This window comes from Pseudogymnoascus destructans (assembly GCF_001641265.1).
Source record: "Pseudogymnoascus destructans isolate 20631-21 unplaced genomic scaffold scaffold_9, whole genome shotgun sequence".
Taxonomy (NCBI): domain Eukaryota; kingdom Fungi; phylum Ascomycota; class Leotiomycetes; order Thelebolales; family Thelebolaceae; genus Pseudogymnoascus; species Pseudogymnoascus destructans.
Window position 1 is genome coordinate 1,210,575 of NW_020167528.1, and position 25,124 is coordinate 1,235,698.

General features: G+C 52.3%; 9 protein-coding genes across 9 annotated transcripts; 4 read left to right on the plus strand and 5 right to left on the minus strand.

The window, feature by feature from the left end:
- Positions 1-50: 50 nt before the first annotated feature.
- Positions 51-1,557, plus strand: ALG2 (Alpha-1,3-mannosyltransferase-like protein). The gene is made up of 2 exons (XM_024468083.1): positions 51-268; positions 319-1,557. The coding sequence occupies exons 1-2, from the start codon at positions 94-96 to the stop codon at positions 1,530-1,532; spliced, it is 1,389 nt and encodes a 462-aa protein (XP_024324704.1). The 5' UTR covers positions 51-93; the 3' UTR covers positions 1,533-1,557.
- Positions 1,558-1,704: 147 nt separating this feature from the next.
- MCH1 (putative transporter mch1) lies at positions 1,705-3,504 on the minus strand (the record flags this gene model as incomplete). The annotated part of the gene is made up of 1 exon (XM_024468084.1): positions 1,705-3,504. The coding sequence occupies one exon, from the start codon at positions 3,502-3,504 to the stop codon at positions 1,705-1,707; it is 1,800 nt and encodes a 599-aa protein (XP_024324705.1).
- A 159-nt stretch (positions 3,505-3,663) lies between these two features.
- VC83_04454 (uncharacterized protein) lies at positions 3,664-7,005 on the minus strand (the record flags this gene model as incomplete). The annotated part of the gene is made up of 3 exons (XM_024468085.1): positions 3,664-5,313; positions 5,363-6,940; positions 6,991-7,005. 3 exons carry the CDS (start codon positions 7,003-7,005, stop codon positions 3,988-3,990), a joined length of 2,919 nt encoding a protein of 972 aa, XP_024324702.1. The 3' UTR covers positions 3,664-3,987.
- A 2,284-nt stretch (positions 7,006-9,289) lies between these two features.
- VC83_04455 (uncharacterized protein) lies at positions 9,290-10,792 on the plus strand (the record flags this gene model as incomplete). The annotated part of the gene is made up of 2 exons (XM_024468086.1): positions 9,290-9,388; positions 10,484-10,792. 2 exons carry the CDS (start codon positions 9,290-9,292, stop codon positions 10,790-10,792), a joined length of 408 nt encoding a protein of 135 aa, XP_024324703.1.
- A 200-nt stretch (positions 10,793-10,992) lies between these two features.
- On the minus strand, positions 10,993-11,607 carry VC83_04456 (uncharacterized protein; the record flags this gene model as incomplete). Its single annotated transcript, XM_024468087.1, has 2 exons — positions 10,993-11,476; positions 11,540-11,607. The coding sequence occupies 2 exons, from the start codon at positions 11,605-11,607 to the stop codon at positions 10,993-10,995; spliced, it is 552 nt and encodes a 183-aa protein (XP_024324700.1).
- Positions 11,608-12,079: 472 nt separating this feature from the next.
- VC83_04457 (uncharacterized protein) lies at positions 12,080-14,452 on the minus strand (the record flags this gene model as incomplete). Its single annotated transcript, XM_024468088.1, has 3 exons — positions 13,676-14,452; positions 13,574-13,627; positions 12,080-13,516 (listed from the first exon to the last, which is right to left on the minus strand). The coding sequence occupies exons 1-3, from the start codon at positions 13,781-13,783 to the stop codon at positions 12,080-12,082; spliced, it is 1,599 nt and encodes a 532-aa protein (XP_024324701.1). The 5' UTR covers positions 13,784-14,452.
- A 900-nt stretch (positions 14,453-15,352) lies between these two features.
- On the plus strand, positions 15,353-15,865 carry VC83_04458 (uncharacterized protein; the record flags this gene model as incomplete). The annotated part of the gene is made up of 1 exon (XM_024468089.1): positions 15,353-15,865. Exon 1 carries the CDS (start codon positions 15,470-15,472, stop codon positions 15,863-15,865), a length of 396 nt encoding a protein of 131 aa, XP_024324525.1. The 5' UTR covers positions 15,353-15,469.
- A 1,183-nt stretch (positions 15,866-17,048) lies between these two features.
- VC83_04459 (uncharacterized protein) lies at positions 17,049-17,318 on the minus strand (the record flags this gene model as incomplete). The annotated part of the gene is made up of 1 exon (XM_024468090.1): positions 17,049-17,318. One exon carries the CDS (start codon positions 17,316-17,318, stop codon positions 17,049-17,051), a length of 270 nt encoding a protein of 89 aa, XP_024324526.1.
- A 6,484-nt stretch (positions 17,319-23,802) lies between these two features.
- VC83_04460 (uncharacterized protein) lies at positions 23,803-25,108 on the plus strand (the record flags this gene model as incomplete). Its single annotated transcript, XM_024468091.1, has 2 exons — positions 23,803-24,117; positions 24,185-25,108. The coding sequence occupies 2 exons, from the start codon at positions 23,803-23,805 to the stop codon at positions 25,106-25,108; spliced, it is 1,239 nt and encodes a 412-aa protein (XP_024324353.1).
- Positions 25,109-25,124: the final 16 nt, after the last annotated feature.

Consider the following 25,124-nt stretch of genomic DNA (forward strand, 5'->3'; position numbering starts at 1 on the left):
CAAAATGACCCACAGCGCTGACGACGTCGGGGATACAACCTGTCATCGCGCCTGCCGCAAGACAGAGCTTAAGGGAGCTTCATAGCTGCAGCAATGACGGAAAAAACGAAAGCGGAACATATCGTCTTCTTCCACCCAGATCTGGGCATTGGCGGCGCTGAACGCCTCATCGTCGATGCCGCCGTCGGCCTTCAGAAGCGGGGGCATAAGGTGACAATTTTTACGAGCCACTGTGATCCTCAGCACTGCTTCGACGAGGCGCGCGATGGTATGTCTGCTCATAGCTACACTCATAAATCTAGAAACTGATAATTGTAGGCACGCTCGATGTCCGCGTCCGGGGAAACACCATAATCCCCGCCACGATCCTCTCCCGCTTCGCCATCCTCTGCGCCATCCTGCGCCAAATCCACCTCATCCTCCAAATCAGCCTCACCCCCGAACTTTTCGCCCTCAAACCCACCATCTTCTTCGCCGACCAACTCTCCGCCGGGCTCCCCCTCCTCCAAGCCCTTCACCCCACAGTCCGCACCCTCTTCTACTGCCACTTCCCCGACCTCCTCCTCGCCAAAGGGCGCCAGAAGTGGTATAAAGCGCTGTACCGCCTCCCCTTTGACGCCTGGGAGGAATGGAGCATGTCCTTCGCCGCCTCCATCGCTGTCAACTCCGCTTTCACCAAATCGATCGTCACCGCGCAATGGCCCTCCCTTGCTGCCTCCCGCACCCTCTCCATCATCTACCCCTGCGTCGACGTCTCCGACAAGCCCGTCGAGACAACCGACAATAACACCCTCACCTGGCAAGACACCAACGTCATCCTCTCGATCAACCGCTTCGAAGCGAAGAAGAACATCGACCTCGCTATCCGCGCCTTCGCCGGGCTGCCCAAGCACGCCCGCTCGTCCGTTCGCCTCGTCCTCGCTGGTGGCTACGACCCGCGCGTCACTGAGAACGTCATCTACCACCAGGACCTACTCCTTCTGGCCGAGGGCCTCGGTCTCAAGACGGCCACAACCAAGAACCTCGTCACGGCGCTGCGCGTGCCTGATGACGTCGAGGTGCTGTTCCTGCTATCTGTGCCGGGGGGGTTGAAAGATGCGCTACTACGCAGTGCGCGGCTAGTGGTATATACGCCAGCCAACGAGCACTTCGGGATCGTGCCGCTGGAAGCGATGTTAGTAGGGACTCCCGTGTTGGCGGCGAATACGGGGGGCCCGCTGGAGACGGTGGTAGACGGTGTGACAGGGTGGTTGCGGGATCCGGAGGTGGTGGAGGACTGGACGAGGGTGATGGATTCAGTGTTGCATAAGATGACTGCTAAGGAGCTGGAGAAGATGGGCGATAAGGGGAGGGAGAGGGTGAGGGCGGAGTTTTCGGAGGAGAGTATGGCAGAAAGGTTTGAGGTGTTGATTGGGAAGATGGGGCCGCCGCCGAGAAGCGTGAGGAGTGCGGTTGTTGCTGTTGTGGTGGTGGCTTTGGCTGTGGTTCTTGGACCTATTATTACACTGTGGAGTTTGTATAGTAGTAGGTAAATATAATACCATCTTATTCACTCTACCTTGCGCGAGGTTAAAAATAATGTTCGCGTACCTAATATGCACTTCCTTGTATCCCAGAAACCCCAAAATAAAAACAGAAACCCAAGTCTCTACACCCACGCGCGCCAGTTCCCTATATACACCTCAGTACAATCCCGCAGCAGCCTCAAATGGCAATGCCCCTCTGAGACCACCCTCCTGGCCCCTTCCACGCCCACGCCCACAGTAGACACGCAAGCCACACGCTCCCCGCCATCGCCCAGAACGTAGTCTCATAGCACTCCCGCCCATAACAAAGCACATACGTATCCCTATCCTCCACCCCGCCCCTCTCCGCTGCCCACTGATACACACTACTATACACGACCCCCCACAGCGTCGCCCCCAGCGCCGGCACCACCGCCACGATTCCCCAATTTGTTCCGAAGTTTTCAACCCCCCAGATGACGCTGATGATGATGGGCGTGATGCTGAAAATCGCACCGTAACCAGCCCCAATAGCTGACGACACGATCCAGAAACGCTCGCCGTGACCCTGCACAAAGCCGCTCGCTAGTGCAACTTGTCCGCCTGTCATGAGGAGGGAGAAGAAGAGGAGGAAGACGATGCGGGAGATGGTTAGGTGGGAGGGGCGAAGCGAGGGCGGGCGGAGGGATGAGATGGATGCGGCCATGTTTTCGTGGGGCCGAGAGATGGGCGCGAGGAGGTCGGTAAGCGTCCCGGTGAGGATACGCGCGATGGTGCTAGTCACGGCGACGATGCTCACGTGGGTGGCTGCTGTAGTTTGGGTCTCGCCTTTGACGCCCGGGACGATGGGTGGGTAGAGTGTCCCTATGATGGTACCGAGGTTGTTGACGAATGCCTCTCCGGGTCCGGTGACGAGGAAGAAACCAAGCGCTAGGAGCCACATCGTCGGGTCGGTCAAGAAGATGCGCGTCTCTTCGTTGAGAAGGAATGTTTTCTTGCGCGCCTCGAGCGCCTCCCTCGCAGCCTCTCTCGCCTTGGCGGCCGCTGCCAGCCGCCTAGTTGAGGCCGTATCATCCGTAGAATCGTGGCCATTGATAGAGCCATAATCCCGCGCCGCCTCGCTCCCCCTGAAAAACGCACTATCCTGCAACAGCCCGCTCGCCTCAAGCGTCTCCAGCGCATCATCAATCAGCTCATCTTCACCCACAATCTGCAGCCCCACAGACCCCAACAATCCCGCAGCCAACAACGTCACAGCCAAGAACAAGAAATACATGAACGGCTCCACATCCCCCTTCCCACCCTCAGGCAACCGCTCATACAGCACCCGACTCCCAATCTGACTCTGCCACATCCCACTCAGCCCAAACGCCGCAATCGGCGCCGCAAGCGCCAGTCCCTTATGCCTTCCACGCCCAAAGTTCTTCGCGCACGTCGTCACAGCAGAGAGATACATACTCGCCGTCCCCATCCCAATCGCCACAAACGCCACCACCATACACGCAAATGGCCACCCCCCCTGCGCCTCCGGCATCCCCACTTCCGCCGCACCACTCCGATACGTGAAAGCCGCGAGTGTATACCCCAGGCCGAACACGACGCCAGCAAAGAGGGACAGCGGCGCCGGCCCGACACGGTCGCAGAGATATCCGAAGATGGGAACGGGGAGGTACATGGCCAGCTCGGCGGTGATGGAGACGATATTCACCTGCAGCTGGGTGTAGCGCAGGCGCTCTTGGAAGAGATGCCCGTAGAGAGAGTATGCGGTTATGGAGCCGGCGCAGAGGCAGGAGACGATGGCGCTTGCGAAGGCGAGGTAGCGGCGCACGTCGCGCTGGTGGGGGTTCTGGTACCGGTCGGGGAAGTGCATGGAGCTGCTCGAGCTGGCTGGGTGGAGGGTCGAGGTGTCTTCCGGTTCGGATTCATCTTCGGGCTCGGCGGGGAGTTGGAGGAGGGGCTGGGTGGGGGAGGAGGCTCGGCGGGCGATGTGGGGGGGCATTGAGAGGGGTTGGTGGGGGTCTGGGAGACCACAGTGAGGTATAGGAGATTCAGTAGGTAGGACGGTATCCTAGGTTAATATGTTGAAGCGTATATCGCAGAGCTTCGATGCAGATATTGTTGTTGGGCGTTTGATATGTTGGTGGTTGGTGGTTGCGTCGTTTCCCACACTGACTGTGTCTCTGACGAGTGCGGCCGCCGGCCCGATCCACCGTACAACAGTGCTTTATCACGATAAGGACCCAAAATGGTGCTTCAGAGGGCATGTCATGCGTGTACTATTATCGTGCTTCATTGCCATAGACGAGCAAGCCAAATATTATTATGCTACAGTTATGCTTCGGTTGCCTTTCTTCGCGTCGCCCTTCCCAAGAAACACCTAGACTTCAAGCGCTCATCCTCATAACGCCCCGCCCAATCACTCCTCAATCAGCAACACCCAGACTGCAGGCGCTCATCCCACCCCTCCCAGTCCCCCAGTCCGCTACTCTGCCCCAGGCACCCCCAACACCCCCCTCCCAAAGAACTCACTAACCGTCCCAAAGCGATCACCACTCCTCTCCAACGCATCCTTAAAAACCTCATGCTTCCCGGCCATTTCCGTCTGCGCCTTCATAATCGCACGAATCGTCTCATTCCCCGGCCGACACGTCGGACACTCCCATTTCTCGCCTTCTGCCTCGTTAGGGACGTTGAGGCACAGCTGGTGGAAGCTATGCTTGCACAGGAAGTGCACCATAGGTGGATCGAGCGGGCTGCCGCAGCGCGCGCACCGTGTTGCCTGAAAGACGACGGGCTTGGTGGAGAGCTCTTCGATTTCGCGGCGCTTAGTTTCTGTCTCAGCACGGTATGAAGAGATGACGCGCTGGTTGGAGTCAATATCGCGGCGCTCGCGCTCGATGGTTTTTTGCAGGTAAGGTTTGATCAGTCCCATCGTCGCGACGGAGTTAGCAGAGAGTGTCTGGATGACCTGGAGCGGCGCCATGAGGCCATCGTCGTCGATTTTCTTGAGCACAGCGTCGAGCTCGCTGCCGGCTTCTTTGAGGATCCGCGAGTCGGAGGTGAAGTATGCCAATGCTGCCGGGTATAGCGCCGGCTCGTCGGGTCCGTATTTTCGGAGAGCTTTGATGGCGCCGCGTGTGTCTTTGGCAGAGGTGTATGATCGGAAAATGTCAAAGCGCAGGCCTGCCTGTTCGCGGACGAGGATCGAGCCGTCTTTGAAGTCTGCCAGGTGGGATAGAAGGAGGACGTTGGAGGTATCGATTGGGATGTCTTTATCCTCGATCAAGGTTTTGGCTTTGGCCTCCCACTCTTCCCGATCATGTTCGTCAACTTCGTTGGCTTTGTTAAGATACATCTCAAACAGGGTCGTGTAGAGGTCGACTTTGTCACTTTCAGCGACGTCGGGCTTGGCGAGACATGCTTCGAGGAAGGTGATGAAGTCGTTGGAATGGTCGACAAAAGACGAGAATGCCGTCCGTGGACGGGGTGGTGTATATGTAGGGGTTGTTGTCGTCGAACCATTATCACCCAAGTTTATAACATCATTTATTGCAGGATTGATGTCCACTTGCGTTGCCGGTGTTGCCGCAGGAGCATTCCTAAACGGCACCGGGATACGGTTGGCAAGACCCTGCACCGCTTGAGCTGCATTTTGTGCGTAGCCTGCCTCTTGGGGAGGAGTTTCTGTGGCAACAACCTCGAGAACGGGTTGGTATTTTCCCGTGTAGTAGTCGATGAAAACTTTCGTAGTGTCCCTTGGACAGTTCTCCAATAATACGCGGGCGTATTTCATGAGATTCGGATAAGCCTTGGGAATATTAGCCTGGGTCTGATGGTCAATGAATGTGAATGCTTACGGAATCAGGGTCGAGCCTGCAGATATACTTCAAGGCCTCGCTATACTTCTTCGAATCCTCAATCAATATGTCCACAACGATCTCATGCTCGCCATGCTTCGTAGCCAGGTATGCTGCCTGGTCATAATACCCGCCTTGCCGGCACATCGAAATCGCAGTGTCAAGATCAAACTTGAGATCTCCTGGCGACTTGATGAATTTCTCCAGCTTGTCAATATCCTTCAGCTTCGCGTAGCAATTCAATAACAGCGTCGTATGATCTGCCGTAGCTTTGTGATGCTCATGTAGCTCTTCCAGGTACTCGATCAGATTGTGTATCCGCTGCGAGTCTAAGTACTTCCTGATGACCTGGGACGGTTCGGTGCTATCGATCGCTTTGAGGTACTGTTGCATCGCGCCATCATAATCACCCTTCTGGTATAAATGCTCTCCGTACTTCTGGAAGATGACATTCTGCTGCTGCGCATCCATTCCCGATTTCTGCGCGAGATTGATGGCGTAGATGAACAGATTGCGTTGATAGAAGATCTCGAGCCTCTGGTCGAGCGTCTTCTCATGGTATCTCAATATCTTCCCCTCCAGCGTGAGCGCGTACAAGTCGCCCCACAGGTTAAGCAGCGTCTGAATCTGGCTAACCATACTCTCCGAATGAGCCACAATCTGCAGTTCCGTATCCAGCACCGTAAACGTACCCGTATTAAACAGGTCCTCCGCCTGACTCCCCCCAAACCGTCTCAGCGTACTCGACTTCGCATTCAACATGGTCTGTGGAGGCGTAATAATAGCCAAATACTCCTCATGGCACTGCACCAAGCTCTTCGTCCCATCATACGCAAAGCAGGGCCCGCGCCCATCAATGCCGTAGTAATATATCGCATCATCCCTCACAACAATCACATCCCCATTCCGCTCATCCACCGTCATACACCCAACCCCACACCCCGCATCCTCAATCGTCCTGGCCGGTTGTCCCTGCCCTTGTCCCGAAATCACCAACTTCAGCAGCCTCGCCGTCGTACTGACATACAACGTCGTCAACCTCGCCACATCGCGAAACTCGACGCCCGTAACCGGCTCCTCGCTCTCAAACACAGTCTTCTGCCTCGTTCCGCGATCATGTATCAAATCCCCCCTCACCACCGTCACAGCCCCATTCGCAAACCCGACCGCGAGCTGCGACAAGTCCCCCAGCGCCGCAAACGCACTTATCGGGAACGGCTTCCGCCCATTCTGGATGTTGAGCGAGGACGTACACGTCGGGAGCCCTGTCTTCTTCACCAGCTTATCCAGCGCCCAGACTTTCAGGACTGGTTCGCGGGGCAGGTCTTCGGCGATTGTGACCAACAGCGCTGTGCCTTCGACTTGCCGCATGTGGGTTATTACCCCAACGTCATGCGCGCGCCAAGTCTTCTGGACGCGGAACCCGCGCGAGAGGATCCGGACGTCGCCATCGGGGGAGGCGAGGAAGAGGGAGTCGGAGCCGGAGGTTATGGCGGTGATGGAGGAGAAGGCGAAGATGGATGTGTCGGAGGGGGGCGGGGTGATCTGGGTGGCTTCGAAGAAGTCGAAGGTTTTCCACTGGGTTGGGGGGTTAGAGAATGGGTGAGTGATTTGGGAGGAGGACTTACGGAGGTTAGGGCCATGGTGCTGGCATGTTGGGAGCTCTGGGGTGGTGGGGGGAGGAGAGGTACCGTGGTGGTGATGGGGCTGGTGAGGTTCGAACAAGCTCTCCGACGCTAAACCGGAAGGGGATACACCCCGCAAAATCTTGAACTCTAATCGGCACAGCCGCCGCTATATTTAGCGCAGCTGTCACTACAGTCATAATCCGTTAAGTCGATAGCTCGGCTCCTGTAAATAATATCAAGATAACGTAAATATCGAGATATCGAGTTTCACGTGACAGCTATTTAAAATGAGGCTATTTACATAAACCAGCCATCCAAGGTTCCCTGTGCCTTAGAATTGGCTACTGTAAGCCCTAACTCTCTCTCAAACTTCTCAAAGGACCGTAAATACACTGCTGCCTCGTTCGTGCCACTATTCCCAGATTCTGTGAACTCAATCAGACGTTGTATAGCTTGATGTGCAGCTTGTGGGGTTAGCACAGGCTGTGGATTAAGCTCTTCATCCTCGTCATCATCTTGAGCCTCATGTCATACTGACATTCGTTGCACTCAGTTTGCTATCAAACTCAAGAGCAAACTTAGAAATCTCCTCCTCAAACCTACAAGTCACTATACATATTTTGGCTTGTCACACCAACAACAAGAGCAATACTACTCAACGATTGCTACAACCCTCTATGATTCATTACACGTCATTGCTCCTTAGTTACTGGGCCGATATTACCACATAGCATATCTCTACAACTCTCTATGATTCATTACATGACATCACTCCTTAGTTACTGGGCTAATACTACACATGACATATCTCTATCAACTAGAGGCCTAGGAGCATGAATGATAGCTCTAAAAGCTCCTACGAACCTCTATGATTCATTACATGTCATCGCTCTTTAGTTACCCACAAGATTGGTTAAGTTATGACATAATTTGTCTGTGACATAATTTGTCTATGACATAATTTGTCTATAGGGGTACTCTGACCTTGGACCTCCTTTTACTTCCTATAGGCTATGAACCTAAGAGATGGTTCTATGGGATTCTCTTATGTCGACTACAGTTACCAAGCCTGGTAAGTCATGGAAAGTCTTGGAAAATGAGAGAACTACATTCCTTTAGCATAAATAGGATTGCCCTTTCCTTAAGAAAGGGCAAGCAGACAATACAGTAAATCGACTATCACATACTTCCACGTCTTTTCCAAGCTTCCAAGCATTCATCTTGTTACTCCTTGTTTCTGAAAAGTCAGTGAGGTGTTAACCTCTGGCTTACCCCTGAGTTCCCAGACTCAACATTTGTTGCAACTTGTCTGAACCACTTCACTACATCACACACCTGATTGCTGCGTTGTGGAATAGTCTAAGTGTAATGGTGGGTGCACCAGATGTGAGAATCTAGCCACCCAAGGAAGGGATGGATTTACTAAGACAACACACTGTCTTAGAAAACAGAGCCAAAGGGTCGTAGCTTAGACTATTCCACAACGCAGCAATCAGGTGTGTGATGTAGTGAAGTGGTTCAGACAAGTTGCAACAAATGTTGAGTCTGGGAACTCAGGGGTAAGCCAGAGGTTAACACCTCACTGACTTTTCAGAAACAAGGAGTAACAAGATGAATGCTTGGAAGCTTGGAAAAGACGTGGAAGTATGTGATAGTCGATTTACTGTATTGTCTGCTTGCCCTTTCTTAAGGAAAGGGCAATCCTATTTATGCTAAAGGAATGTAGTTCTCTCATTTTCCAAGACTTTCCATGACTTACCAGGCTTGGTAACTGTAGTCGACATAAGAGAATCCCATAGAACCATCTCTTAGGTTCATAGCCTATAGGAAGTAAAAGGAGGTCCAAGGTCAGAGTACCCCTATAGACAAATTATGTCATAGACAAATTATGTCACAGACAAATTATGTCATAACTTAACCAATCTTGTGGGTAACTAAAGAGCGATGACATGTAATGAATCATAGAGGTTCGTAGGAGCTTTTAGAGCTATCATTCATGCTCCTAGGCCTCTAGTTGATAGAGATATGTCATGTGTAGTATTAGCCCAGTAACTAAGGAGTGATGTCATGTAATGAATCATAGAGAGTTGTAGAGATATGCTATGTGGTAATATCGGCCCAGTAACTAAGGAGCAATGACGTGTAATGAATCATAGAGGGTTGTAGCAATCGTTGAGTAGTATTGCTCTTGTTGTTGGTGTGACAAGCCAAAATATGTATAGTGACTTGTAGGTTTGAGGAGGAGATTTCTAAGTTTGCTCTTGAGTTTGATAGCAAACTGAGTGCAACGAATGTCAGTATGACATACGAGCTACCGGAAGTCAAGCTCTTTCGTATCGATACCGATACACACCCGAGGCAATATGTCGAAAAAGCCGACATCAAACACACCCCAAGTGTAAGGATGCCTTCTCATCTCTCATTCTAGGGAGTAGACTCTGGGTAGCTGCTGTTACGATGGTCATAGAGGTCATGATGCCAGTCCAGGAAAAGTAATCTAGATTGAATCTAAAGAGAGAAGAAGAAGAAGAAGGAAGGAAGGTGAGGCTATTCCTCATAACATACAGTTGTCTGCTTAGTGGTTGTAACCTTGGTGGCTAAGGCTACACCCGTAATCCCCATAACAACCGTAATAACCGTAACAACCGTAACAACCGTAATCCCCGGTATTGGTCGCCAAAACGTCTGCGGGATACGAAGTTGCCTATATACGTTATTCATGCTGAACGCCCATGAGGCAGCTTCGATTAGATTTCGCCATTTGGAGTGTGGCATTTAATTATGATATCTATAACCTCTCAGACAAGAAACTCAAGCAACGCATGTGATTTTGTTTGGATCGTTAAGCGATATATGCTCTTATTACCATGCAAGCCATCTATGGAGGGCATTGCATTATCATGCCTCATCCGCAAGAATGAGCATATATACCTAGGATTCCGGCGGCGACAGGTGCTGGGGACTCTTTGATTACTGGCCATTGACGGTCGTACTAGGAGCAGATGAAAGTCATACTTGCTTCAGCACACTCCACCCACTTTGAGTCATCCATTATTGCGTCGACACGCCGTAAGGTTAACGAGGCATCTAAACACAGCTCTAAGATATTGGTTTTGGATAAATCATCCTTAATCTGAACTTGGAAGAGAAGCTGTAACGCATCCCAAGCCGAGTCAAGGTTTGAGTAAGGCGATCAGTAATGAATGCTTCGTCAGAAGGATCACACCGATCTCCTCTGTTGTCGAAGAGAAACTTAGCTCGAGCCCTACATCTTCCAGGAAGGCCTGCCATCCATGCCTCTTCTTGCCACGTCCCCCACAAACGCCCACAAGCTTGAGCGAACTCTAGGATTTGTAACTGGCGGAAACAGCTCTCGGTGGGGTTGTAATTGGGACTGGGATTAGGACGCTTGCATTTAGGACTGGCGTGTAACGCTGCTTCCTATCTAAATTCTAAATTCCCTTGGTTGATTTACCGCCCCTGACACGCCAAGAAGTTTAACCCAACCTGGACATCTCTTGGGGATGACGATATCGAACCGGACTTGGAAGCCCAAGCCTCAGCCTTCTTTCACTTGGCTCAAGGCATTGAAGATGCAATGGACGAGATCCCAGACAATAATCGTATCTTGAGGAAACCCCAGGATGAGCTTGTCATTGTGGACACCAACGTCCAGATGCCCATCTGTGTCAACAAACAGAAGATCGAGGTGGGGTCCACCGTTATGTACGCGATGTCGCCTCAGAAATCCTTGTGGCGCGATTGCGTGACCTTGGCATTTAAGGTTGCCCGTGAGCGTTAGTCCTAGGTGTTTGCTGTAGAGGTTTAAGTCTTTCAAAGTTGGCATGTCCCAATCCAGGACCAAACCTGCTGTTATTTTCGGGCCAAATTGAGCGCTTTCCCCTGGCCATTCCTTAGCAAGATGGCCTAGGCAGTCGATATGAATAAAATGGATGTTTCAAACAACCGATACACCCGATGATTTCTACCATTACAATCTCCTCACAAATATTCGTTGAGGGGTTCTGCGGGGAGCTGTGGGTCGCGGTATGGGGTGCCGCAGCGGGGAGCCGGAGAGGACAGGAAAGGGGGGGGGTTGCGCCAGTGGCGGGGGACAGGCCAGCGAAAGGGAGGAGGGGGCGCAGCATAGACCTGGATGGGATTGGGGGGGTGCTGGTGCCGCGGCGGGGGACGGGCCGGTGGGAGGGGGGGGGAGGAGGGAGAGCCCACGAGGGGGTCGGCGGCGGCAGCGGGGGGGGACTGGCTAGGGGCGCCGGAGGGGACGGCGGAGGGGACGGCAGGGGAGACGCGGATGGAGGCGTGGGAGAAGGTGCGGGAGGAGCCGCGGGAGGAGGGGAGGAGGGGAGGGGGGCGAGGGAGTACGGGCGGTCGGGCACGACGCGGGGCCGGCGGGAGAAGGGGGTGGCCGCGGTAGCGGCGGCGGGAGCGTCGGGGGCGGTGGAGGCGCTGGCGGGGGTTGGAGTATCTGTTTTTTGTGTTAGCTATCGTTAGCTCGTCGTAGGGATAGAAATGGGAAAGGGGAACTTACCTGACATGTTGCTGGTTCGATGGTGGTGGGGATCCAGCTTTGTCAGTGTCTGTAATGTGCAAAAGCATCGTGAGAGATGCTGGGCGACTTACCTTGCCATATTCGCTGTGAAATTCCATAACGAAGGAAGGAGCGACTGGTTAATGTTTATCTCAATGTTTACACATCGTCATTGTTGGCAGCATCGCTCTTGCCTTTTCTCTCAATAAGTCCCGAAATAAACTGTCCAAAATCAATGTTATCAATATTATAAAACTATAAAACTAACTATCGGTGGGATATCAAGCAAATCAAAAACCTCAAACCCCCGCAAACCATCTATACCCGGTGCTGAACAAAAGAAAAAAAAAATGTCTCGTCGTCGTCGTCATTCCCCAGTCTCCCTCGTCAACCGCCGCTTACTTCGCCGCCACAGTAACAGCCTGTCCTTTCCCCCCATTCACAACCACACTCTCCGCCTTCCCCGGCCCCGGCTTCCCCCCAGCCTGCCCACCTGCCACTCCGGCAGCTCCACCCCCGTCTGCTCCTTAATAGTCGTCATCAGCGGCGGCAGCATCTGGTACACATTCCTAATACTCGCCCCCGCATCCGCACCCCCCTCCCCCCCTCTCCATTCCCCGCCTGGTTCCCCGTGTTCCACACCGTAACCTTGGGGTTGAGATTCTGCACCGCCTGCGCGTTGGCGCGTGCCAGCTCGCCGTAGACCCCCTTCTCGAGCATGAGGTATTGGACCAAGCCAGCGGGGCCACCAAAGGCGTCGCTCATAGCGGCGTATGCGCCTGCCATGGCTGTGAGACCCTCTGCCTCGGCTTGGCGCGCGATCTTGCCGGCCTCAGCGGCGCGGGTGGCTTTGATGTAAGCTGCCTCCGCGGCAACCTTAACGCGGTACGCCTCAGCATCCGCCTTCTTTGCTTCGGCGAGGAAGCTGGACTCTGCAATAACCTTGAGCTTGTAGGCTTCTGCCTCCGCCTTCTTGGAATCGGCAACGTATGTCGCCTCTGCGGCGCGGGTGACGCGGAATTTATCTGCATCGGCCTTGGCTTGCGTCTCGAATGCCTTAGCCTGGGCAGTCTGCTTCTCGCGGTCGGCGTCCGCGGTCGTCTTCGTCTGCGTCTCGTATGCGCGCGCCTCTGCTGCCTTTTGGGCGAGGAAGAAATCGGCGGAGGCTTTGGTTTGAGTCTCGTAGGCGCGGGCATCTGAGGCTTGTTGCTGGGATTCTCTCAGGATAGTAGCCTTCACGACATCGGAGGCACGGAGACGTTCGATTTCGGTAGCGGCGCGGAGGGACTCGACGTCCTTGCGGAGCTGCTCGTCCTTTACCTCGACAGCACGGCTGGCTTCGATCTTGGCGATGTTGACGTCGCGATCAAACGCCGCTTTGCGGGTAGCGAGGAGCGCCTCGGCTTGCGATTTCTCAGTGTCTCGCTCAGTCTTCTGGACTGCGGTCTCGGCGTGGATCTTGGCTATCTCGCGGTTCTGGCGACCCTGGCGCTCAGCTTCGCCTACGTTACCGTGCCATTGTGCTTCAGCAACGTCGACACGAGCTTGGTTGGATGCGCCTTCGTGGGCTTTGCGGGAGAGAGAGGCGAAGTAGTTGGAGTTGGGAGCATCGGTAAGCTCCTTGACGTTTGCGTTGTAGATTTTCAGGCCGAATTGGTCGAGCTCGGACTGGATGTTGTGGTAAATGCGTTTCTTGAATTGCTCGCGCTCTGTAAAGATCTCTTCCATAGTCATGGAACTGACGAGGACACGGGTCTCGCCCTCGATGATACCCTTGACGATGCTCTCGATGTGGGCGTGGCCGCCAGTGGTGGCGGCGCCAGCGAGGAGCATGGAGTATTTCATCAGTGCGTCGCCGCGGTCCTCACGGTCCTCGGCGCTGGCCTCGCCATGGACTATGGCGTTGTCGCCTCGCTGGTTGAGGTCGGGGCCGACGGTGAAGACGACGGGGAGCTCGAATTGGAGCTTCTCTTTGGTCTATCACGTGTTAGGAAATGATTCCAGATTCATCGGGTAGTCTCAGGCGGAAAATACCATTGCGCGTAAATTCATTGGATAATCACGGGGCTGAATAGTGAAGCGCATGCACTGTGAAATGTTAGAATATGATAGTTCCGAGGTTGCGGTGAGACTCACTTTCTGCATGGGCCAGATGAAGCCCTTCTTGGCGATCTTGACGGTGCGGACACCCGCACCGGTGATGGCCAGGTACTCATCTGGCTGGGCAATGGTATAGAAAACCATTGTGGCTGTTGTGAGAGATTGATGTGAGATTGATGTGGGATTGATTAGCAGAGTGTTGGGGGGTTGTGTGATAAACGTATGAGCGGGCGAGTGACGCGAGAGTCGATGAGTTGAGTGAACACAGGAATCGAATAAAATCGAATGAAGCCTAGAGAATAAAGAAAAGAAGGGAGGGAGAAGAGGTGAATGGTCCCTTTATATATGCAAATACTGGAATGAATGTGACGTGAAGAGGGGGAATGAATGAATGGGCAGCCATATTAGCATAGCAGGCAGGAGAGTTAGCCTTGGTTCTTGGTACAGCGCTAGAAGGAAATGAGTCCTTCTAGCGGATATGGGATGGGATAGTACGGGATTGATGGTATGGTACGGAGAATGGGCACGGTGGGGGGATGTGAGGAGGAGGCGTGGAGACGTGGGAGGCGGTGATTGATTGAGTTGGAGGGAGCAAGGGAGGAAGGAGATGGCTACCTCGTTGGGCTGCAACCTCACTCAGCCCCAGCCTCATCGCTGATGCTGTTTGACACCATACGAGGAACATCATCCCACTACTGAAGTGGCCGTGAGGCTTTTTGGCCAACCCCGAGGCTTTTCCAGTACTCTCACTCGTTGTACGTTCTTGGGAGATTTGAAGAGAAGATATCGATAAAGATATCGATAAAGATATATCGAGAAAGATAAAGGGGTTTCTCGAATCTAGCCATATGCATGCCAATTAAACCCCCTAAATCCCTCTACACCTGCCCCAGAAACTCGGTTCAAGCGGAACGGTTAAAACGTTGTCCTTCGCTGAGCCGCAGGAACGCCTGCCCGTAGCCTTCTCGTCCCCCGACCACACGCGCCCAGAACTTCGTTCGCCTTGCTGCTCACCCTCCGCTTCTCTCCGCTGATCGCCGCCTAGGCGCTTGTAGGATTCCCTTGCTGTGCCGCTGTGCCGCCTTTCCGTGCCTGCCTGACCGCCGTTCTTGACTTCCTTTATTCCTCGCTTAGAGATAACGTTCTCCGCGGCTGGTCTTTCTATCCACCGTGCGTTTGTTCTCCGCGGCAAGTGGTGCGATCGAAGCCTTGTCCGACGCTAGCGGGTATCTCATCGCCTCGATAGGTGCATGTGATCAGTATACGTCAGGAAGAGATAAAGTTGGAGTGAGACGGACGCTAAGCGCGGTGTGTGTCGGAAAGAGATATCATCTTGAAAACCGAAGACTTGGAGACCGAAGACCGAGGGGCTGTTCGTTTTTAGGCGGACGGGAAAGATTCACCGACGCTACGAGGGTCGATTCTCACCTTCCTCCCATCTCTGCCTCAGTCAGACCATCAGGCGCATCATCGTCATCGTCAAACATCACAATCCATCGCCAACTCCCCCAAATCTCTGAGTCATCTCTCCATCATCTCAGAACCTCACATCACCATCATCCATTCACTCTCCTCCCTAAACTCACACAACCACCACCCAAAAAATGAGCACCTCCAAATCCCCCCTCCCCACCGACTTCCCCACCGACCCCTCCTCCCCTCTGACCTCCCTCCCCCCGCCTACACCTCAATCTACGACTCCCCTCCCCCCCTAGCGACACCAAACAATCCCCCCCCAACCCCCTCACCAACCTCCGCACCCGCATCGCCGCAAACCGCTCCTCCAGCTCCGACCCCGCCGCCCTTCTCCACCGCCGCCTGGTATCCCACATGGCATCGCGGACCGAGGAATTTTTGAACGCCTACGGCACCACGGCATTTACTTCCGCGCGTCTGACTTTCTGCGCTAATGGCCACGTTAGTCCAACTTCCACGGAGGTATTGGCGGGGACGGCTGCAGAGGCGGCGGAGAAGGAGTATATTGAGTTTGATGTTCTTGAGTCTGATCATTTCTGGACGGATAGGGAGGCGGCGAATGGGTTGGCGAAGGGGTTGGAGAGGGTGCTAGAGGAGAAATTGGGGCTGAAGGGGATGAGGGGGGAGGGGATTGATGTGCAGGTGCGTGAGGAGGGGGGGGGGTGGAGGAGGGAGAATGTTTTTGGGGTTTGGGAGACGGGGACGGGGTGGGGGGTTGTGGTTAGGGTGAAGGTTGATGTTGGGGAGTAAAGGAAAGGGGATGGGGTGGGATGGGGTTAGTAGTAGAATAGTTCCATCTACACAAATATAGTCTACTATCAAAACCCATTCTTAAAGGCTAGGATGAGCCTAGTGCTTCATACGAAGTGATGAATCGAGTATTATACGCGTTGACTCCATTATCCTAATCAAAAATTCACACTTGTCTATGTTATATATGCCTTTTTGGTCGATTCTATGCTCTTAAACCACTTTCTTATATGCGTTAAACCACGCGTTAAACACTAGTTTTATAGCCCCGTCCATTTGTACGGACTTAATGCAATGTCTAATAGCAACTTTAAGATGTGGATGTCGTATAATAAAACGGGGGACCTAGTCCTAGCTAAGGGTGTGCTATAGTAGGAGTTTAAGTTTACTAAGTGTCACGTTGTCTAAATTGTATCTTCGTTTTGTACGCAGCTCCTTAGCTATTTCTTTTAGTAGGTAATGCCCTAGAGAGTATCTACTGATTGTTAAGTCTTTAATCTACTTAAGAAGCACATTCTCTTACATGTACAAGAGTTTCTACTGTTATTAGCAGGCTCAACGACATATAACCCACCATTAACGCGACGTGTCAATGTGCTCGGTGATGCTTTTTATAGGCATTGTCTGAGCTGTTTTGATGATGCGCAATTCGGTTTTTAATATACTGCGACTGTGAAGATGCTTCAACTAGGTTGTTTGGTGTCTTTGAAACCCAAGGTGCTTGTATGCCAATAGCCTCTTAGGTGGTGTTGGAGTCCGCAACTGAACATTTGGTTTTAACAGAACACGTTCTGCATCTAACGGGACAAGCACTGCTCTGCGAAACCCCCCTTTGATAAAGTCATGAATAAAGCTGATAATAAAGCTGATTATATTAATATTTTAATTAACTACTCAATAAACTCATCTCTCACTAACCATCCACTTCTGTCTCCTCCCCTTTCTCATCGCAAAACAAAACCAAAGAAACATTGCCGCGAATAATCAGGCCCATGGCGTCCCTGCGGCCAGGCAACAGACAAACCGTCTATGCCTCCAAAACGCCACCCCCCCGGGCTAAACAGCGCCATTGGTACTGATTTGATTTCCCAGCTCCGATCACGTCCTAGAACGCGACCAGAGTCTCACTTCTCTTCCCTTCCCCCCAGGGCCTAAAGAGATGGTAAAGAACACAGGAGAAGCTCTAATGCGGCCCCATAATATTCCCTCTCCCAGCACCGTATTTCTCCATCATCGCCTGGGTAGGAGTACGCGCTTCCTTGCTGGCTGCTTCCTTCTCTGGCGACGGGCCGGAGAGAATTTTCTTGGTTTTTTGGAGGAAGGAATCCCCTTTAGAGGGTTTGGAGGAGGAAGAGCAGGAGGATTGCTTGGTGTCGCGGATGGTGTCGACGGTGGATGTGGTGGTGGAGTAGGAGTAGGTTGAGGAGGCGTAGGAGGTGGGTGGGGATGGCATGGTGGTGGTGTGGTTGTGGGTTGGGAACATATAAATTTGTTGATTGGGATTGGGAGGAAGTTGTATCGTAGAGCGGAGATGTTCAGTGTAGTGATTGTTTTCTGTCTTTGATTCCTATTGTCTGTCTTTTCTGGGGCCCCCCTTTCCCCGTCCATAGAGGGCATACTTATACTTTATCCCGATCCCGATCCCGATCCCCATCCCCATCCCCATCCCCATCCCCATCCCCATCCCCATCCCCATCCCCATCCCATCCCCATCCCCATCCCCATCCCATCCCCATCCCCATCCCCATCCCATCCCCATCCCCATCCCCATCCCCATCCCATCCCCATCCCCATCCCATCCCCATCCCCATCCCCATCCCCATCCCCATCCCCATCCCCATCCCCATCCCATCCCCATCCCATCCCCATCCCCATCCCCATCCCCATCCCCATCCCCATCCCCATCCCCATCCCCATCCCCATCCCATCCCCATCCCCATCCCCATCCCCATCCCCATCCCCATCCCCATCCCCATCCCCATCCCCATCCCCATCCCCATCCCCATCCCCATCCCCATCCCCATCCCCATCCCCATCCCCCATCCCCATCCCCATCCCCATCCCCATCCCCATCCCCATCCCCATCCCCATCCCCATCCCCATCCCCATCCAGCCTCCATCGCTCATCACCTCTTACCTCCCATTTCCAATCCACGCACACGCATCCGCCTACGTACCAACCCTCGTCAGCATCCAGAGCTACTGTACCTTTTTTCCTACCGAGACCAGATCCAGACCATCCCGGTCCATCTCGCATCAGAGCAGTCACCCTTCTATCCAACTACATTACCTAGCACGCACACGACACGCCCGCCGCTGAATCACTGCGGGCTCAGACAACTACATTACCTAGCACGCACATGCACATGCATACGCACACGCACGGCATCCTTGGTTTGAGGCGTCGGCATCATTGGTCTGAGGCGTCGGCATCCTTGGTCTGAGGCGTCGGCATCCTTGGTCTGAGGCGTCGGCATCCTTGTTTCCTGAGGCGTCAGCGCGGTGTCGTAAGCCGGTGTATATCGGACGACCAGCCAGCCAGCAAGGTTCTACGTGTGTGCGTCTTGCAGTTTTCCAAGCATGCGTGTGTCTTTTGTTGTTGCTGAGCAATCTTTCTACTCACGCTCTCCTGAACTATAGCAAGAAAACCACCACCACCAATTCATCATACCCACGTGACACCTAAATATCCCTCCCAAGAATCGTGCTCCCTCCTTGCTAACCTCATCCCTCCATCCCCTCCATCCCCTCCATCCCCCTCCTTGCTAACCTCATCCCCTCCATCCCCTCCAGCCCCGCCCATGACTCAACCCTCCCCCCCCCCGTTCCCCCAAAAAACCCTCACCAAAAAACCCTCACCACACCCTCGCTCCCACTAAGGAATAACCACATAAACCTTAATCCTCCCCGCCAAGCCGTTGACGAATCCATTGCCTCGCCTTCTCCGGCTATCGCAATTCCCCATGGGTTGTTTCTGGGGATACTGCGGCGCCGTGTCATGCGTTGTTTCTGGGGATACTGCGGCGCCGTGTCAGACGTACAGTAGAGTCACAGATCGGATGGCAGGTGGGTCTACGGAGTAGGTACGATAAGATGGGATGGTCTAGATTGGGAAGCTCGATACTACTGTGACACTACGTGGTAATTTTGTTGATGTTACGGAGGCCTCGACGATGATGGCGCGGCTGTGCATCGTGGAATGGATGGTTGGTTCTGTGACGCGTTGAGGGGGGACTGCTGCCGCTGCCGGTGCCGGGATGCCGAGGGGGATTACTATACTCATGACTGTATCCCGCAGTGAATGAAAAGGTAGGTGATGCGAGACGACGCGTACGAAGTGCTTCAATGACGCCATCAGGATTGTGGGTACGGTGTAGGGCGTTAATCACATGTTTGAATTTGAAAACTTATAACGTGGTTTATCAGTACGTCGGACATATCAGTACCTCGGACACTTTTCATTGGCATTCTACTTTGAATATCAATAAATCAACCATAACATATTAAATTAACTATAACTAAGCGGAATCAGATGAACTAGACATATCTATAGCTTCTTGACAAGTTCGCGCATTATGACCAGCTTTTCCACAGATCCCACAGCATCGCCTAGACGGTTGCCCCTCCTTGCGACTACCCCCAACCGCACGTACGTCGCGTCGTACCTGCTCATCCACATCCTTCTGTGCGATAATAGCCTGTGCATCCTCTACTATAAGTGCACCTCCTTCACGGACACGAGCCTTTTTAGCCCTGCGGCATTTGCTAAGGGCTTCGTTGGCTGCTCGAAGGGTACTGTTACGACGGAACAAGAAGGCTGGCCAACTACAGGACAGGAAGGAGGGAGGTCGCATGAGACCGGCCCTGGTACCTGGAGGGGCAGCGGGGAATAGTAGTTCCGAAAGTATCACGTGACGGACTCGCAGGATGATGAGAAGAGTCCTAAGAGTCCAGGACTCCGAGGACTCGAGTGAGTTCCCAGGAGTCCACTAGGCACGTGACGGACTCGCAGGATGAGAGAAGAGTCCTAAGAGTCCAGGACTCCGAGGACTCGAGTGAGTTCCCAAGAGTCCACTAGGCACGACGCCACTATATAAGTAGATAGTATTTCCTTAGATAGGAGCTTCGTGCTCAACTCAATACAGTATTTGTTATATACTAGTAACGTGTTACTTGAAGCCTTTGTGTCTGATCCCCTGCCTCCTCTGATAAGTAAACCTTTACGCAAGAGAACCTCTGTGTCTTCTATCGTTTAGAAGTCAGCGTTACAGGTACGTACCTCAGCAGACAGAAGGGTGTTCTCATGTGCTAGTCGCTCCGTACCCTTTGCCAATGCAATAACTGTCCCGAAGAGTGGAGTTGGCGAGCTTCCTTGGTGACGGGCAATTCGATTTCGAACGAGGGTTGTTTGTGAAAGAGCTTCAGTTGGGTTGGAAGGGGTCTGGGAGACCCAAGGGTTGGTGTTGGCAGTAGAGGGTCTAGAGGGAGTTGGAGTCCGTAACCTCACGTCAAGCTTTGAAAGCACTGCTTGCGGGTCGAAAGGCACTAAGCCAGCTCCGCGGAACCCGGACTGGGCGTTTTGGGCTGTCATGGATTCCAGATATGCTGCTCTAAAGGCGAGAAAGAACTCGACCTTGGTAATGTGGTTGATATGAGCCTTAATGAAGGTCTCAATCTGCTGACCATATGCCCACTTCAACACACTAAAGCACCCGACATCAAGTGGCTGAGTTAAATGAGACGAGTGGGGAGGTAGTCCAAGAGTTATAATGTTGTGTGCCTTGCAGTACTCTTGGAACTCGGCCGATTCATGACTCTCGTGCCTGTAATGGTGGGTGCACCAGATATGAGAATCTAGCCACCCAAGGAAGGGATGATTTTACTAAGACAACACACTGTCTTAGGAAACGGAGCCAAAGGGTTGTAGCTTAGACTATTCCACAACGCAGCAATCAGGTGTATGATGTGGTGAAGTGGTTTAGACAAGTTGCAACAAATGTTGAGTCTGAGAACTCAGGGGTAAGTCAGAGGTTAGCACCTCACTGACTTTTCAAAAACAGAGAATAACAAGATCAATGCTTGGAAGCTTGGAAAAGACGTAGAAGTATGTGCTAGTCGATTTACTGTATTGCCTGCTTGCCCTTTCTTAAGGAAAGGGCAATCCTATTTATGCCAAAGGAGTGTAGTTCTCTCATTTTCCATGACTTTCCATGACTAACCAGGCTTGGTAAATGTATTAGAAATCAAGTGCGACCCACAACTAGCTTGCTAATCATGTAGTGAACGTAAGAGAATCCCATAGAACCATCTCTTGGGTTCCTAGCCTATAGGAAGTGAAAAGGAGGTCCAAGGTCAGAGTACCTATAGATAAATTATGTCATAACTTAACCAATCTTGTGGGTAACTAAGGAGCGATGACGTGTAATGAATCATAGAGGGTTGTAGAAGCTTCTAGAGTTATCGTTCATGTTCCTAGGCCTCTAGTTGGTAGAGATATGCCATGTGTGTCATACTGACATTCGTTGCACTCAGTTTGCTATCAAACTCAAGAGCAAACTTGGAAATCTCCTCCTCAAACCTACAAGTCACTATACATATTTTGGCTTATCACACCAACAACAAGAGCAATACTACTCAACGATTGCTACAACCATCTATGATTCATTACACGTCATCGCTCCTTAGTTACTGGGCCGATATTACCACATAGCATATCTCTACAACCCTCTATGATTCATTACATGACATCACTCATACTACCACATGACATATCTCTACCAACTAGAGGCCTAGGAGCATGAACGATAGCTCTAAAAGCTCCTACGAACCTCTATGATTCATTACATGTCATCGCTCTTTAGTTACCCACAAGATTGGTTAAGTTATGACATAATTTGTCTATGACATAATTTGTCTATAGGGGTACTCTGACCTTGGACCTCCTTTTACTTCCTATAGGCTACGAACCTAAGAGATGGTTCTATGGGATTCTCTTACGTCGACTACAGTTACCAAGCCTGGTAATCATGGAAAGTCTTGGAAAATGAGAGAACTACACTCCTTTAGCATAAATAGGATTGCCCTTTCCTTAAGAAAGGGCAAGCAGACAATACAGTAAATCGACTATCACATACTTCCACGTCTTTTCCACGCTTCCAAGCATTCATCTTGTTACTCCTTGTTTCTGAAAAGTCAGTGAGGTGTTAACCTCTGACTTACCCCTGAGTTCCCAGACTCAACATTTGTTGCAACTTGTCTGAACCACTTCACTACATCACACACCTGATTGCTGCGTTGTGGAATAGTCTAAGCTACGACCCTTTGGCTCTGTTTTCTAAGACAGTGTGTTGTCTTAGTAAATTCATCCCTTCCTTGGGTGGCTAGATTCTCACATCTGGTGCACCCACCATTACAATGTGGTAGTATTGGCCCACCCCCTTAAGGAGGAGATTTTCTTAATAACTTGTTCAATGAGTGTTCAAATGATATGCCGTGATGTATGTAGCATAAACAGATGTAGTAGAAGAGTTTGCAGCAATTGTTGAGTAGTATTGCTTCTGTTGTTGGTGTGATAAGCCAAGATATGTATGGTGACTTGTAGGTTTGAGGAGGAGATTTCTAAGTTTGCTCTTGAGTTTGATAGCAAACTGAGTGCAACGAATGTCAGTATGACAGTGCCCGTCTAACACCAGCATTCGATATGGACCCCTTGCACGAACAGCAGTATGTTTGTCAAAGTGTTTCAACCATTCTAGACCCGTCTCATTGTTTGTCCATCCATTGCTTGTCGGTTTAACAACCCAGTTGTGTGGAAGGCCGCCGTCTGTATACCAATTTGCAAGATGATTCTTGCCTTTAACTACCAAAAATGGAGGAATACTCCAGCCGTCACTGTTGATACAAGCAATCGCTGTAGCCCATTCCCGATTCCCTGGCTGAACTGCCTTACCTCTGCCAAGTCGATCTGCACGGGTAACAACCATTGCAGGGCAAATCACACCCATCATAAACCCAGTTTCGTCAAAGTTATAGAAGTCGCAGTCCAAAACACCATATTTTGCCCTCATATTTTCCACTAGTCGAAACCACGCGCCAATTAGTTTAGGATCTTCGCACAAGGCCCTTTGGAAGTCGTAAACGCGATTAAAACGCGTCTTTAATTCTGGACGTCGTTGTACAAATCGGTGAGCCCAGAGCTTCCCGACGCGCCTCCCTCCACGCGATTCGAGTATAAAATTTGCCATATCTTCTACACCAGCAAGCCGGGGTGCAAATCCTCTTGAATCCATATCAAGTATATTCTGAATAACCACCTCCTCTTCTAGTATAGTTAATTTCATCATTGCAGGCCGGCGTTCGTAGACAGTAGTTCGGCCGTTCATTCTGTCGCAGAGTGTAGAATGAGGTACTTCATAGAGCTTAGCAGCCTTCCGACGACTTAGATTTTTTGATGTTCGGATAGCCTCGATAGCTAGAATGATTTTTGCTTCTTGGGTAATCACTGACATAATAAAAGGTGAAAAAAACGCGTTGTGAAGTTAGAGGGTAGGAAATTCGGGAAAAGTGTCCGAGGTACTGATATGTCCGACGTACTGATAAACCACGTTATATGAAGTGAAAAGTTATATATGAAGTTATATCTGACGAGACATCTCTCTCTTGATGGATATGGCCTATCTCATATGCGGAATCGCAGTTGAGGAGCTAAGTTATGCCGATCTGATGTTCTACAGGGCGTTATCGAGATATCCACGCCCTTTTCACGACACTGTAACTAAGTTAACTATGGAGCTCTTGTTAGGTAAGCAAACGTTGGCGGGGTATATATCGTATTCGTGGTATTCTCACATTCTCACATTCTCACATTCTCACATTCTCACATTCTCACTTCCTCACTTTCCTCCATATCACCAGCTTCACTTCCCAATTCCCCCAAAATGTCCCCCCCAACCTCCCCAACACGCATCCTAATCCTCGGCTCCGGCGTCGTCGGCTCCTCCCTCGCCTCCCACCTCTCCTTCCTCACCCACCCCTCCCACACCCTCCCCCCCGGCTACACAGTCCAAGTCCTCTCCCCCCCCACCCTCACAACATCCACCTCCCTGGCCCCTGGTCTAATAGGGCAACTCAACGCCCTCCCCTCCCTGACCACTCTCGCCAAATCCAGCGTCCGCGCCTACCTCACTCTCCCACAGGGGGCGTTCAACCAAGTCGGGGGGTTAGAGATAGCCTCTACGCCCGAGGGGATCAAGGTGCTTGGGGAGAGGTTGAAGTTGGCGCGTGAGGCGGGGTTGGAGGCGAGGCTGGTTGATTCGGGAGATTGCTGGACTTGCGCCACAATTCCACGACCGGGATGGAGTGTCGAAGGGTCTTTATTTCCCGAGTGATGGCGTAGCGGAGCCGTCACGCATCGTGGACGCCTACCAGGTCTCCGCGCGCGCGAACGGGGTGGAATTCATCGAAGCCACCGCGCTTGGGATAAAACTCCTCAACGGGGTAGCAAAGGGCGTCAACACCTCCGCCGGCTTCATAGGCGCCGACAAGATCATCGTCGCCAGCGGGATCTGGAGCGCCGACCTCCTAAAAGATTTGTTTCACACCCCCGTCATCCCCGTCGCGCACCCGTACATCCACGGCTCCCCTCGCCCAGTCAGGGGTACAGCAAGTCCGTTCGTGCGCTGGCCGGAGAAGGGTGTTTATGGCCGCGATCACGGGGCGTGTGAGGGGTTTAGGACGTATGATCATGCGCCTCTTCCTGTTGATGCTGGGGAGGGGGCGGAGAAGGGGTGGGTTCCCGAGTTTGACGACGCTGTTGGGAGGGCGCTGGGGTTGTTCCCTGAGGAAACGAGGAGGGGGTTGACAGCCGAGGGGGGGAGGAGGTTCAATGGCGTCTTCGCGGTGACACCCGATGGACTCCCCGTGGCTGGACCGGTGGGGGGTGTGAAGGGCCTTTGGGTGGCGGCGGGGGTGTGGGTTACGCATGCGATGGGTGTTGTGGAGTTGATTGCTAAGATGGTTTTGAAGGAGGAGAGGAGGGAGAGGAGGGGTTATGAGGAGGGGGATGAGGACAGGGATGTGGAGTGGGATGATGAGGATGAGGTGGAGGAGGTGGAGGTGGTGGATGAGGAGGAGGAGGGGTTGAGGAGGGCGTTGGATCCGGGGAGGTTTGGGGGGAGTGGGGTGGAGGAGCTGAGGAGGGAGGCGGGGGGGAGGTATAATGATATATATAATTTGATGGAGTAATGGGGGGTATTGGTGT

Coding starts and splice junctions, on each gene's coding strand:
- ALG2 (XM_024468083.1), top strand. CDS start 94: ATGACGGAAAAAACGAAAGCGGAACATATCGTCTTCTTCCACCCAGAT. Junction 269..318: donor CTTCGACGAGGCGCGCGATG/GTATGTCTGCTC, acceptor TGATAATTGTAG/GCACGCTCGATGTCCGCGTC.